Raw genomic sequence first — 12,975 nt, forward strand, 5'->3', positions numbered from 1 at the left:
CTTCATATAAAAATGAAAAAAAAAAAATTCCAAGGGCCTTCATTGTTTTGAGAAAGTTGTGTACACAAGTGAGAAAAAGAAAATTCTAACTATAGAAAAGTTTTCTATTAAAGTCCCTTTATTAGACTTATATCAAGTTAAGCATAAGCTAAGGCACTTTAATATGTTATTTACGTAATAAATCGAGTAATAATTAATGAGTTATATAATAAAAAGTAATTATTTTTTAAAAAAATGAATTATTTTAGAATAAATAGATGATTTAGATTTTATTCTTACTAATAAAAGTAAAGTTTAGAGTTAATAAGGTAATTTTTATAGTTGATTATTAACTTTACTTATATTCTACTTTTACCTCTTAATTTTAATTTATTATTAAAAAAATTTTAAATTTTAATTTTATTTAATAAAATTTTTTTAATTTAATACCTTTTCATCTATTTTTCTTTTATATTAAAAATACTAATCATTTTAATTACCATTTAAATTTATTGTAAAAATTAATTACATTACAATAAAATGCGTAGGATTATTCTTTATAGAAAAAATATTAAAACTATATTTATATATATCATATAATAATTTAAAAAATTAATTAAAAATTTACTATTACAAATTAATGTGGAAAATGAAATATGGAAGAAAAATTCAGATAAAGTATAAAAATAATACATCATCCAAAAGATGACAGTAAAAAAGAGTCACGCGCAGCAGATTTCAGCGCCGACAGTTGAGGAAAAGCAAATAACAGAGTTTATAATAAAATAATTCTAATTAAATTTTATTTTAAAGTCTAGTCTGAAATAATTATAAATATAATTTAAAATTAATATATTTTTATGTAAAAGTATAATTTATTAATTTTCCATTAATTAACAAGAATTTTGAATTTTCTATCTCCAGACGCCAAAGACCCGTCAAAGACTCTCTATTTCCTTGTCTTTGCTTCTCCTCAATCCAATTTTTATTATTAGTTTTTTTCCTCTCCTAACAGAGAAATAATATAGTTTGACCTCCTAACAGAACTTTTTCAGGGCATTTAACAGCAAAAACTAAATAAATAAAGTAAAGAGATCTTGTTCTTCCTTCCCCTTTGGATCCGCTGAATTTCAATTATTAGAGAGAGAGAGAGAGAGAGAGATTGTGGTATGCATTATTCTTCCTTCATCAGGATTTTGGGGTAAAAAGCTCTTTTTACATTTTGTTTCTTCATTGTTGCTTTTGATGTTTCCCTTTTTTTTTTCATTTTTCTATTTATAATTTTCCTAAGGGTGTTTTTCATTGATTTGCATTTCTTGGTTTCTAGTCTGTTAGATGAGGAATTGTCTTCTCTGGTTCTTTTTATTTAACCCTTTCAATTTTAAATTCTTTCAACTTTTCTGTGGTTTTTCTTGAGACCTTTTCATTGACATCTGTTAGCATAGCAACAAAGGTAGGATTTTATCAGCTCTGTGTATTCACAAGTCAATTTTATATATTTTGTATATTATTTCAGGTAAAGCTCAGCGATTCATTTTCATTTAGATATCTGGGAATTGGTGTTTCCTGGAAGTGGGTGCTGCAGACTCTCTGTTTTGAAGTCAAGAGAGAAGTTTCTCATCTTCTTCCAAACAATTGTTGTTTATCTGCATCTGGGTTCATCCTGAGACTCATAGGACCGTATAGTTTTTTATTTCAACTGCATGTGGGCTCTCCTTTGGAGCTTCACACGTTGCAAGCCATGGGAGAGTGGATCATTGGAGCTTTCATCAATCTCTTTGGCAGCATTGCCATCAACTTTGGGACTAACCTTCTTAAATTGGGTCATACTGAGGTATTCTTTGTTCTTTTTCTTGCTCAATTAGTCAATCCATCCGTTTAGCATGCAGTATTCTCTTAGTCACGCAGCTCACTTTAAACATCCTTAACATGTTTCCAAAAATCATATAGTTTCTCAAAGAAGCTGTATAAATTTGTGCTTGAGCTGTGTGGTACTTTAATTCTGCAACTTTTCAAGATGAAGTCATTATAGGCAGCTGAAAGGCCAATTTATTTAGGTTCATAATGCATAACTTTTTATGAATTTAAAGTTCTAGTGAGCAATTAACTTTTGAGTTTAGTAATGAGATTATTAGATTTTACTTTCCACATCTCATTTAATTTTTTTTTTATCATGTTTATGCCTCCATTTAATATAAGAGCAGTTAGAGACATCAACTGCGATACGTTCACATATCTTCACATCATGTAATGAGCTTCAATGAATCTGGCTAAACTATATGCAGAGAGAGAGGCATTCTACTCTAGAAATTGATGGAACAAGTGGGAAGAGTCATTTGAAGCCTATCATATACTTTCAAACTTGGAGAGTTGGTAAGTTCTTATCTCAAGTGGGCATAAATTATTTGGAGGAATTCTCTTATATAATACAGGTGACATAACTTATGATGTTCACCTTAAATATTTGATATTTATTATGCAGGTATTCTTTTTTTCTTTCTTGGAAATTGCCTTAATTTCATTTCCTTTGGATATGCTGCTCAGGTCAGTGTGGATAATATATTGCTAGGGGCTGCATACACATATAAGTTTTATCATTTGCCCTTTTTTTTTTTTCCTTGATGACCAGTCCCGTACATGCTTTGCATGATTAGACGACATATCTGTGATTAACATCTCTCTTTCCTTTTTCCCATTTTTCATTTTATTTGCCTCTCTCTTCTTGTTGTGCAGTCACTTCTTGCCGCCTTGGGATCAGTTCAGTTTGTATCCAACATTGCATTTGCCTATTTTGTGCTGAACAAATTGGTGACTGTTAAGTATGTTAAAGCTGAAGCGAGATCTAATTTTGAAAACCTTATGCAGGGTGAAATTTCATTTGCCACATTATTAGTAAGGTGATCTCAAGTAATTAATTTGTTTTTCTTTTTGGCAGAGTCCTTGTAGCTACAGCCTTTATTGTTCTGGGGAACGTTTTTCTTGTTTCCTTTGGCAACCACCAGTCTCCTGGTACATGACTTGTCCTTGAAACATGGGGTGTGTGTAATTTCTGTTTCATTCTTACATTTGTATTGTCTGTCATTCTGAATCATTGTTGTTGGTTTGTTAATATATCAGTGTACACACCAGAGCAATTGGCAGAGAAATACAGCAACATGACTTTTCTTTTTTACTGTATGATTTTGGTCATAGTTGTTGCCTTGCATCATTACATTTACAGGTAAGGTCTGGTAATTGGCTGTTTCATTATGTTGTCTATCATGCTTATTTTTCCTGTATCTTTCTTCCTCCCCCCTCCCCCCTTATTCTGTTTAGGAATAAATATCCTGGTTATAATCTCTTTTTTCTCTTATCCAATATGTGATATGCAGGAGAGGAGAACTTTTGATTGCTGTTTCTGGACAAGACCTTAGACCTTATTGGCAGATGCTTCTTCCTTTTTCATACGCTGTGGTTTCTGGTGCAGTGGGATCATACTCAGTGCTGTTTGCAAAATCTCTGTATGTCACCCCCCTTCGACATTGTTTTGCTTCTTAGACATGACTGGTAAAGTTGTGTGTTTGTGTTTTTATTCTGATGGCAAGTTTCTTCATTCCAGGTCTAACTTGCTAAGATTGGCCATGTCTAATGGTTATCAGTTACACAGTTGGTTCACTTACTCCATGCTTCTTTTATTTTTCAGTACAGCTGGATTTTGGGTAAGAAAGTCTGATTTGTATCTTCTTGTTTGTCAATGTATCAATTTTCAAAACAGTTCTTCCTTATGCAGATGATGATTTGCAAAACTTCTAATTAGATTCACGCTCTCTGCTTATGCAGATGACAAGATTGAACGAAGGATTGTCACTTTTTGATGCAATCCTTATTGTTCCGATGTTTCAGATTGTTTGGACTTTCTTCTCTATTTGTACTGGATTTGTCTACTTTCAGGAATATCAGGTCCTCTCTCTTTTGCTCTTTCTCTATCCAATTTTGTTGTGGCACTTACTGTTGTCTGCTGTTAGGCCAACAAACTTATCAAATCAGGAAAAATTGAGAAGCAACTTTCGTAAGTGATTGGGGTTGACTGTTGACTGCAAAAACTAATTCACTGCATATACAAACTCTTATCCTTTGAGATTTTGTAAATCTAGATTTTGGTGCCATGAATTATTGTGGTTAACTGTGTCTATTATTGTGCTTACCTTTAGAGACAAGTTTAATCCAGCTTAGCTATGGCACTAGCACAACACTATAAGAGACCCATTTATCTTTTTTACCCCCATCGTTTTGGGTGCTTGTCCTTGCAATTGAATGGCATAATTCTCATTTATAACATTATATATCACTGAGCCAATACAGACACTGGCTTTAGTAATTTTCTGGGCTAGAATTGCTCATTTGAGTGGTGATCATGGGAATTACAGGAATTGTTGCCATTTTGATGCATTATTGCATACATTCTAGATAATTCAGTTTTCTTTCATCAGTTAACTGGATATTTGTATCATCTGAAGTGGGGATTTAGATCAACTAGTAAGCTTATTGTTCCTCATGACAGGTATTTGATGCACTGAGGACAACAATGTTCATACTGGGGATGATGAGCATCTTCATTGGCATTTCTTTGCTGGCACCTGATGAGCCAAGAGGTATATTTGATAGGGTATTATTGTTTGTGCAAAATGTAATTCCATAGAGGAGAAAAAGTTAAAACTTACTTTGAAAAATTTCAGGTGGTGAGGTCAAATATAATGCATCTGTAGTTTCCGTTGTGCCTTCAAGTGTTACAAGTGAATCTGACAGGTAATTTACATTTATTGAAATCATTTTTTTCCAGAAATTGATGAAGACTTTGAAGTATGGACCACTCATTTCTGTTCAGTTTTGTGATAGAGATAGATTATGGTCTTCTCAAGTTCATATGAACGTGATCTATCACGTTCATTCAATTCTAGACTTAATTTGAAAATGCATGGTCTGGATTTTATATCGCAATCAATCCCTTGAAGTCAGAAAAAACATTACCCATGTAAAACTACCTCCATGAGATCAAATCTAAACCTTTTGTTTTCAAATCAAGGGATAGGATTGAATGAATATAACAGGCCAGGTTTATGGAAACTTGAGAGGTTTTTAATATGTAATGGACTATAATGGACTAAGGGAAATGCTGATAAATGATGAGTATTATTTCATACTTGTGATTCTTTGACCTTTAGACTTTTAGTATCTTTTCAACTTAAGTTTTTCTGCTTCTACTTCTGTTTTTTTAATCTTGCAAAAAACAACAGCATTAAAGTTGATGTTCAATATTGTGGCATATTTGACAACACATTACCAAATGCTGTTATGTGGAATTGGTTCTTTTGTAGGATTTTTATTTATATTTATGCCATATTAGATTTGTATTTATCTGTGAATTTCACCAGTTTTTGTCACTTGTATATATGGTATAGGCTGATCAACCCTGTTGAAGATGCACAAAACAAAGAACCAAGATCGTTTGTACAAGGAATAATGGTGAAGGTTACAGAGATGCTAGCCAAGACAAAGGTTGATACCAAATGCAATTATCCTTCTTTATCTTCATCTTGCCAAATTTTCATGAGGGATAAATATCGAATAGAAACAAAAGTAACTTCTATTTTGGCAGACTGCTTGTTCTTTATCACTAGGTTTTGGAGAGGACTCGATCAATGCATCTGCAGTTCTTGTGATGCCCATGGTTTCATCAAAGATAACAGGTTTCAGGGGGAGTTCGTTTGACCGGCCGAAGGTTTTCTCCCTCAGAAATTCTGGTTGGAGTAAGATCTCAATGGATGAAGGTATAAAAGCGCTAGACTCAAACCCAATGCTTCCCCAAACCCCTTGACAGAAGTAGCAACAAAGAATATAACAAGTTTTCCATGAGGAATTTTCCTTTTTTTTTTTTTTTCTCATTTAAATTGTCTTTGTTCACAGCATTACAATTGTTTAGGATTGACTGATATGTGCTACGTCTCAAGCATTCTTGTAGTTTTGAAACTGCAGCATAGTGTATATTCTTCGCTCACTTGATTCAAAAGAAAGGAAATAGTTATTTTTTTGTCCTATTATTTTTTTAAAAAATAAATTCTTATGATAATTTTTTTAATCCTTGTAGTGAAACATCTCTCATACCCTTGTTTAGGTGTTCCATTAGGCTAATAGAGTACGTTCAAAAATCAACCTGCCTGAGATGGCAGCAAAAGCATTACTTGATTTGGATTCAGAGAACCCTGGGAGATGTATTCTTTTGTCCAACAAGAGGGGCGAGAAAAATTTCTGGCCACACAACTATAGATATTAAAAACAAGGTCTGGTCTGTACATTTGTGGCTGGCAATAGATCACACCCACAAACACATCTGATTTATTCAGAGTAGGAAAGAGTAACGGACAGGATTCACCAGGAAGGGTATACCCCAGATATAAACCTTGGATTGCATGATGTTGAGGAAGAGACAAGGAAAAAATGTTGTATGTGCACAGTAAGAAGTTGGTCATTGTCTCAGGGCCTGAAAGTGTGATTAGAATCAGGAAAAATCAAAGAATTTGTGCAGAAATTGTAGTGAGAAATGCACGTAGATTCCACTATTTAAAGGATAAAGCGTGCTCTTGCGGAGATTATTCGTGAAAGGTTTCCTTTGACCAATGGATCATCAAATATGGACAAATTGTGAACCAAGAATGGATGGTCTTTTAGATGAGCACGAGTTTTAAGTTGATAGTACTTTCTTGTACAAGTTATATTCGCTTTTTGAACGTTAGCTGGTTGGTATTTCTCCATGACTAGATGTTGAAGATTGTGATGCGCAGATACTACATTTCGTCTCATCAAAATCTGGTCCATGTGGGCCCAATTCAAAGTAATTTGGCATCCAAAACGATGGAAAGTTGGGATCTGAGTGTAGGCCCACTGGATACTGTCACAATTTGAAAGGTTTCATCTGGTAAATGGTGTATTATACTGGAGAATTCACATTTGGGCTGATTGGTTCCTTAGCCGCGTCAATTTCTATATTTATAACGAAATTTGAGGGTGGGTAATCAGAATCCATATCAAGCTGAGAATCCATGGATTCAAAGTCTTTGGATCTCAAAGTCATGTATTGCAAAGATCTGAAAGCATTCAATTTCTTCCAGAAACTCCTGGTGTACGTTCTTGTTTCGCTTGAGAGCGATGATCCTGACAAGAAATTAAAGCAGAACCAGCAACAAAGGACGCCAACAGATGCAGAAGGAGATGGGAATCCTGAGTGGAATCACGAGATGCATTTTGATCTGAGTGAGGTTTCTGTTGTGGATTGTGAGCATCTCTTTATTCATTTTGATCTATACCATGAAGGGCTTTATTTTGGAGACAAAACTATTGGGGAAGTTCGTGTGCCCTTGAAGGATTTGATCGAAGAGAGTCGTGGAATCGTCAGGTTTGTGAATTATCAGGTCCGTACTCCAGATGGGAAGCCCAATGGATTACTGAATTTCTCCTATACGGTACATGCCAAGGCTGAGGATATGGGGATTCATTTCCTCACGAGTGAGATCAGTGGTTACTCGGCAGTGGTTCATCATCGTCATCATCATCATCAGTCCCCTGAGATTCAATACCCCACATCAGAAGTTGAGAGCTCATCTCCTGGAATTCACTATCCATCTCTAGAATTGGAAGATAGCCCCCTAGAAACTTACCTTGCTGCTCACATCTATCCATCTCATGGAACCCAGTATTCCTCTCATTATACCCCTGCTCCTCATGCCTATTACCCATCATCAATGCTGCCGCCACCTCCACCGCCGCCACCACCTCCACTGCTGTGCCAACCAGCACCACCACATCCAAATCCACATGGGGCATGTTACCACCCTCCTTATCCTCCAGGGTTCCGCCCTTGGGAGCCCAATGGGGTTTATGACCATAGTGTGCACAGTAACTGCAGATCAACAGGCAGACAAAGACCACAATTTTGGCAATGGTGAACCGTGGAGAAATGACTTGGCAGCTTATTGGAATGGAAGGTGAGGACCTCTAGGGCAAAATCATGTGTATTGTTTAAGATTTGAATGATGGTTATGATGTTGCTATACCTATATCTGAAACATAATTTGTCATTTATTTGGCTTTTTATCCATCACTTTGTACCAAATTTTGTCCATTCAACAGAGTAAGATAGGTGCACCATGGAAATATTTGCTTAAATATGAAGACTCTAATGATAAAATTTTGGCCGAATCCGACTTGATTCAGTGGTTAAAGGTCTGTTACATATTCAAATTGAGTTCACTTTCTCAATTTCCCATATATGAGAATTCCTTGTAACGATTGTCTATCACAGTAACAAAGAGAAAAATTAATTAAATGGTTCAACATGTCCAGAGAATTCTTTGAAAATTAACCAACCATATTGTCTGGAATTACCACTTGTTATTTTCATGTTCAATCGATGTAGTGACCTTTCCGCCGGGGATAGATAACTTGCACTGTTTTCTTCTCTGGTGATTTCTTGACTGCTTTTGTAAATTACATAAAATTAAATGAAAATATTATTTTTAATAATTTATAAAAAAAATTATTATTTAGTCTCTACATTTTAACGAAACTAATTATTTAATTTTGTATTTTAAAAAATATATTATTTAGTCTCTATGTTTTACTTTTATTAAACTGTTTAGTCCCTTAGTCAAACTGTTATTAAGTTTCTTTATTTTAATAAAACTCACTAGTTAAATTTTGTATTTCAAAAAAAAAAAATTTAATTCATTTAATTTTATTTCATTAATAATTTAGTCCCACAATTATTTTTTATATGTAAACTACTATAATTCTCTTCTACTTATTTTTCTCTTTTCATATTTCTTCTTATCTGCACCTACATCCTATTCCCTTCAATCTCGCTATACTTTCATTTTTTTTATTAAAATGATATAAGTTATCTGTGAAAAAAAAATTAATCAATTTTCTTAGATCTTTAAATAATCAAAGAAAATTATTTTTTATTAAAATAATGAAAAATAAATGGTATAACATTTTATTATTACCTGATAAAATAATATATATCATTTTTAAAAATTCAATAATTAAAATAAAATAATTTTTTACAAATACACAAAAGGATTGGAGGGCCTAGATTCCCCTTGACCATCGCTCTGATGTTTAAGTCAGTATTAATATTTTTGAGAATGATAGTACAATGAGAGAATAAGGTTAGACCCTACGTACCCATTAATCTTCATATATATATATATATAGGTATCAGTTAGACTCCCATTGGGACTAGGAATATTGAGTAGTGATAGGGTTTGATCCCCGAATATCTCGGACTATCCTATTGATAGATTTTTGTTGGTCTAAAGTCATCTTCTTATTAGGATTCTAACTCTTCATACAAATATCTCGAAATCCTCTCTTGGGAGAGGGAGATCTCCCATGTTCGAGCGTCCCTTATGCCTGTTGGGTGAGCATAATCTGTGGGCGAACGTCCTTGGACAGACGAACAATGGGCGAACGTCTTTATACTAGTTGGACGGACAAACATTCCGTGGGCGAATAATGTTATTCCTACTGAACGGGTGAACATCCCACGAATGAGTGGGATTCGAGTGAGTAGCATCATTAGTCTCCCCCCGACCCCATCTTATCCAAATCTTTAGGTTTGACTCTATCTTTTTCTTTTCACATGTTTTACTAGCTAGACCAATGTCCATCACTTGGAAGTTTTATGAACTCTTTGCCTGGGCGAGTGAGCTCTTCCTTGTATATCGAGTGTAAATAATTGCCTTAGGCTAAGCGAGCGAGCAAACGCTTTAGTGGGATAGGCGAGCAAACGCTTTAGTAAAATAGGTGACTGAATGCCTTATGGTGGGTGGGTGATTAGACACCTTGGCAGATAGGTGACTGAATGCCTTTAGAATAATGAGTGAGTGTTTGGTCCCTTTAGACAAGCAAATGAATGCCTTAGCTAATTTAGTAGCGATATATGAGCTAATTTGACAGTGATATACATATTAGAGTGAGTAAGTGAATTTGGCCAAGCGGATAAACGCCTTTATTATAGTGGGCGAGTAAATTCAATCCGGTAGACAGGCGGATAAACGCCTTTAGTTAGGACCGACGAGCAAAATCGACCTAGTAGGCAGGCAGATAAATGCTTTTGTTAGGACGGAAAGTAAATTTAGCCCGGTAGGCAAATGAATAAATGCTTTAATTAACACGAATGAGTAAATTTGGCCTGATAGGCAGGCGGATAAACACCTTAGTTAGGACGGCCGAGTAAAGTTAGTCTAGTGGGCCGGTGGATAAATGTCTTTGTTAGGACAGACAAGTAAATGTAGCTAAGTAGGTAGGAAGATAAACACCTTTGTTAGGACAAGCGAGTAAATTTGTCCCAATAGGGAAGTGGATAAACACCTTAGCTAAGACGGCTGAGTAAAATCGGCCTAATAAGTAGGTGAATAAACGTCTTTGTTACGACGGACTAGTAAATTTGGCTCAGTAGGCAAGCGGATAAACACCTTAATTAAGACGGGCGAGTAAAGTCGGCCCGATAGGCAGGCAGATAAATGCCTTTGTTATGGTGGGCAAGTAAATTCAACCTGATAGGCAAACGAATAGAAACTTTAGGTTAGCCAGGGGAGCGATCGAACTCAGGGAGCCACGGATAAATGCCTTTTTCTGTAAACATAATAAGAAGAAAATCAAATATGATCTTTTAATAGATAAATAAAAAGACTAAATAGTTCAATAATGCCCTTGTCTAAATAATCAAAGTAATTTTACTGATAAAACTTAAGCTTTTGATGTTCCATGATTTAGGCGTTGTCATCCCTTATCCAAGTAGCTTGATCACCCAGACAAGACACCCTTATTCTCATCACTTACTATTGTCTTTCTTCAACTTTCTCTATTTGTAGCTCACCCTGCTTTCATCATCTAGTCAAATATACTTCTACGCCCTCTCTATCAATTGGTAGTATGTCCGTGCAGGGTTTTTTTTATCAAAGAATTGACAAACTTGACATTGGTGGAACCTTTTTTTAGGGCTTTATAGGCTGTCTCTTGGTTTAGTTATTCCACCTTTATGGCTTCTGAATTGAACTGGTCTATGTAACTCTGGAGGCTCTCTCCTTCTTTCTGCTAGATCTTTTATAGGTCAGAGGACAGTTTTTTGGGTGTGATGCAAGTGATAAATTTCTATTTGAAGTCACTTGCCAGTTGGTTAAAGCTTTAGATGAAATTTATTGGGAGGTGTTGATACCACCTTTATGCTATACTGATTAGGGCAGATGGGAAGACCCTATAAAGGATAAAGTCATTGACAATCTAGAGTTGCATGGTAGTGCAGAAGTTAATAAGGTAACTACGGAGGTCAAACTTTCCATCATATTTGTCCAAGCTTGGGAGCTTGAACTTTGTAGGAAATGGCTCAACCAAAATCTCCTTTGACAAAGGAGAATAGTTTCCTACACCAAAATCATCTTCTAAGGCTATCTCTTTCTGTACCTTTTCCATTGCCTAGACCAATCTCCAATGAATACCTCTTTTAGCCGAGTCAACTTCTAAGTCTTTCTTCTCTCTCTTTTTTTAGTTAGACTTCTGTCCCTCATTGGCTCAAATTGTGGTACTATTTTCTAAGGCCCTAAAATTATCCAGTTGCATGGCTTGATTTTTTAGGCCCAAATTCTCATCTTCCAATTCTTTGATTCATTGCAACATCTGTTCTGGTGTTAGCTATTGTATCAAAGCATTATTTGTGACTATGACACCATTGGTGGTGCCATTGGTAGTGTGTGGTGTTTCCACAATTAGTAGTTCTGATGATGGTGGTGGTGGTGGTGGATCTAAAGCCATGATACGGTGGAGATGACAGCAATCACAAGTTAAACATGTAATGGTTATTTCCCACAGACGGCACCAATGATACTGTCATAAGGATCTCTGTAGGTGTGGATCTGCAAAACAGGGAAACACTGGGTGGATTAGTTGACCACTGCTCTGATGCCTAAGTCAGTATTGATAATTTTGAGAATGAGAGTAGAGTTGAGAGAATAATGTTAGACGCTGGGTACCTATATATATATATATAGGTATCAGCTAGACTCCCACTAAGATTAAGAGTGTTGTTGAGTCATGATAGGGGTTGATCCCCGAATATCTTAGTGTTAGTAGTATGCCCTAAAACATATCATTTAGTATATATCTTTTATATATTTTATTAATAAAAGGCAATTTCACTTTTCTGTTTATATAATGTATTTATATGTAACAGAAAAGGTCCATTGATATTTTGTTAGAAATTCTATTCTTAAGTTGTTAAGAATATGAGTGACAGTATTTTTAGCACAAAGTATCATAAATTGGTTCACAATCGAGGATACTTCACAATAAGTACATAACTTATCCAGAAAGATTGTAATTATGTTTGTTCTCAAGGTATTTATATGAGATATAAATAAGATGAAATGGTGAGTCTCATGCTATATAACAAATATGATAGGCACTTATACATGATAAGTAGGCCGAATTAGTGACGCATATGACAAGCACATGGAGTTTACTCTTGTCAATGCATTGTAATATATCATATCAGTGCATATAATCTTTAGACTTGAGATAACACAGTTATCTTGTATATAGGTGCTTTGAGTTTGATATTGCTTTCATACTTGTACTGTGTATGGGTATATGGGCATGTGTTGGCTCCTACTAGTTATATATGAAGATAGGTGTTGATCAAGATGGAATCTGTTACCCTAAGTAAATAGGGATAAAGTCATATGTTCATTTAATTATTCTTGATGTTTCAAGTTCCTGGCCAGGACAAACAGATTTAGTCAGAAAAGAGTTTCTGACAAGAAAATCTAATTAAGAATGTTGGGGATCATGTCCACAAGATTATTCGACTTATAGAGCAGCTAGAACATCTTGACTTTAACATGGATTTTCAACTGCAGACGGATTTGATCCTTCAGTCCCTACCTGAGTCATTTTAGAATTTTG

At 34.9% G+C, this 12,975-nt stretch overlaps 2 protein-coding genes across 3 annotated transcripts; both read left to right on the top strand.

The window, feature by feature from the left end:
• Positions 1-984: 984 nt before the first annotated feature.
• LOC110646878 (probable magnesium transporter NIPA8) lies at positions 985-6,053 on the top strand. 2 transcript variants are annotated; one of them, XM_021800466.2, is made up of 14 exons: positions 985-1,180; positions 1,496-1,813; positions 2,184-2,352; positions 2,462-2,523; positions 2,713-2,798; positions 2,915-2,988; positions 3,097-3,199; positions 3,351-3,479; positions 3,578-3,677; positions 3,799-3,918; positions 4,520-4,610; positions 4,695-4,764; positions 5,418-5,514; positions 5,615-6,053. In XM_021800466.2, exons 3-14 carry the CDS (start codon positions 2,259-2,261, stop codon positions 5,831-5,833), a joined length of 1,245 nt encoding a protein of 414 aa, XP_021656158.2. In that variant the 5' UTR covers positions 985-1,180; positions 1,496-1,813; positions 2,184-2,258; the 3' UTR covers positions 5,834-6,053. The 2 variants fall into 2 exon arrangements, with proteins under 2 accessions (XP_021656158.2, XP_021656157.2); XM_021800465.2 differs by having other exon boundaries at positions 2,265-2,352.
• Positions 6,054-6,152: 99 nt separating this feature from the next.
• On the top strand, positions 6,153-8,125 carry LOC110646879 (protein SRC2 homolog). The gene has a single exon (XM_021800467.2). The coding sequence runs from the start codon at positions 7,056-7,058 to the stop codon at positions 7,956-7,958; it is 903 nt and encodes a 300-aa protein (XP_021656159.2). The 5' UTR covers positions 6,153-7,055; the 3' UTR covers positions 7,959-8,125.
• Positions 8,126-12,975: the final 4,850 nt, after the last annotated feature.

This window comes from Hevea brasiliensis, unplaced genomic scaffold (genome assembly GCF_030052815.1).
Source record: "Hevea brasiliensis isolate MT/VB/25A 57/8 unplaced genomic scaffold, ASM3005281v1 Scaf1, whole genome shotgun sequence".
NCBI classification, from domain to species: Eukaryota; Viridiplantae; Streptophyta; class Magnoliopsida; order Malpighiales; family Euphorbiaceae; genus Hevea; species Hevea brasiliensis.

Coding starts and splice junctions, on each gene's coding strand:
- LOC110646878 (XM_021800465.2), top strand. CDS start 1,721: ATGGGAGAGTGGATCATTGGAGCTTTCATCAATCTCTTTGGCAGCATT. Junction 2,524..2,712: donor CCTTTGGATATGCTGCTCAG/GTCAGTGTGGAT, acceptor CTTGTTGTGCAG/TCACTTCTTGCCGCCTTGGG. Junction 5,515..5,614: donor AGATGCTAGCCAAGACAAAG/GTTGATACCAAA, acceptor CTATTTTGGCAG/ACTGCTTGTTCTTTATCACT.
- LOC110646879 (XM_021800467.2), top strand. CDS start 7,056: ATGGATTCAAAGTCTTTGGATCTCAAAGTCATGTATTGCAAAGATCTG.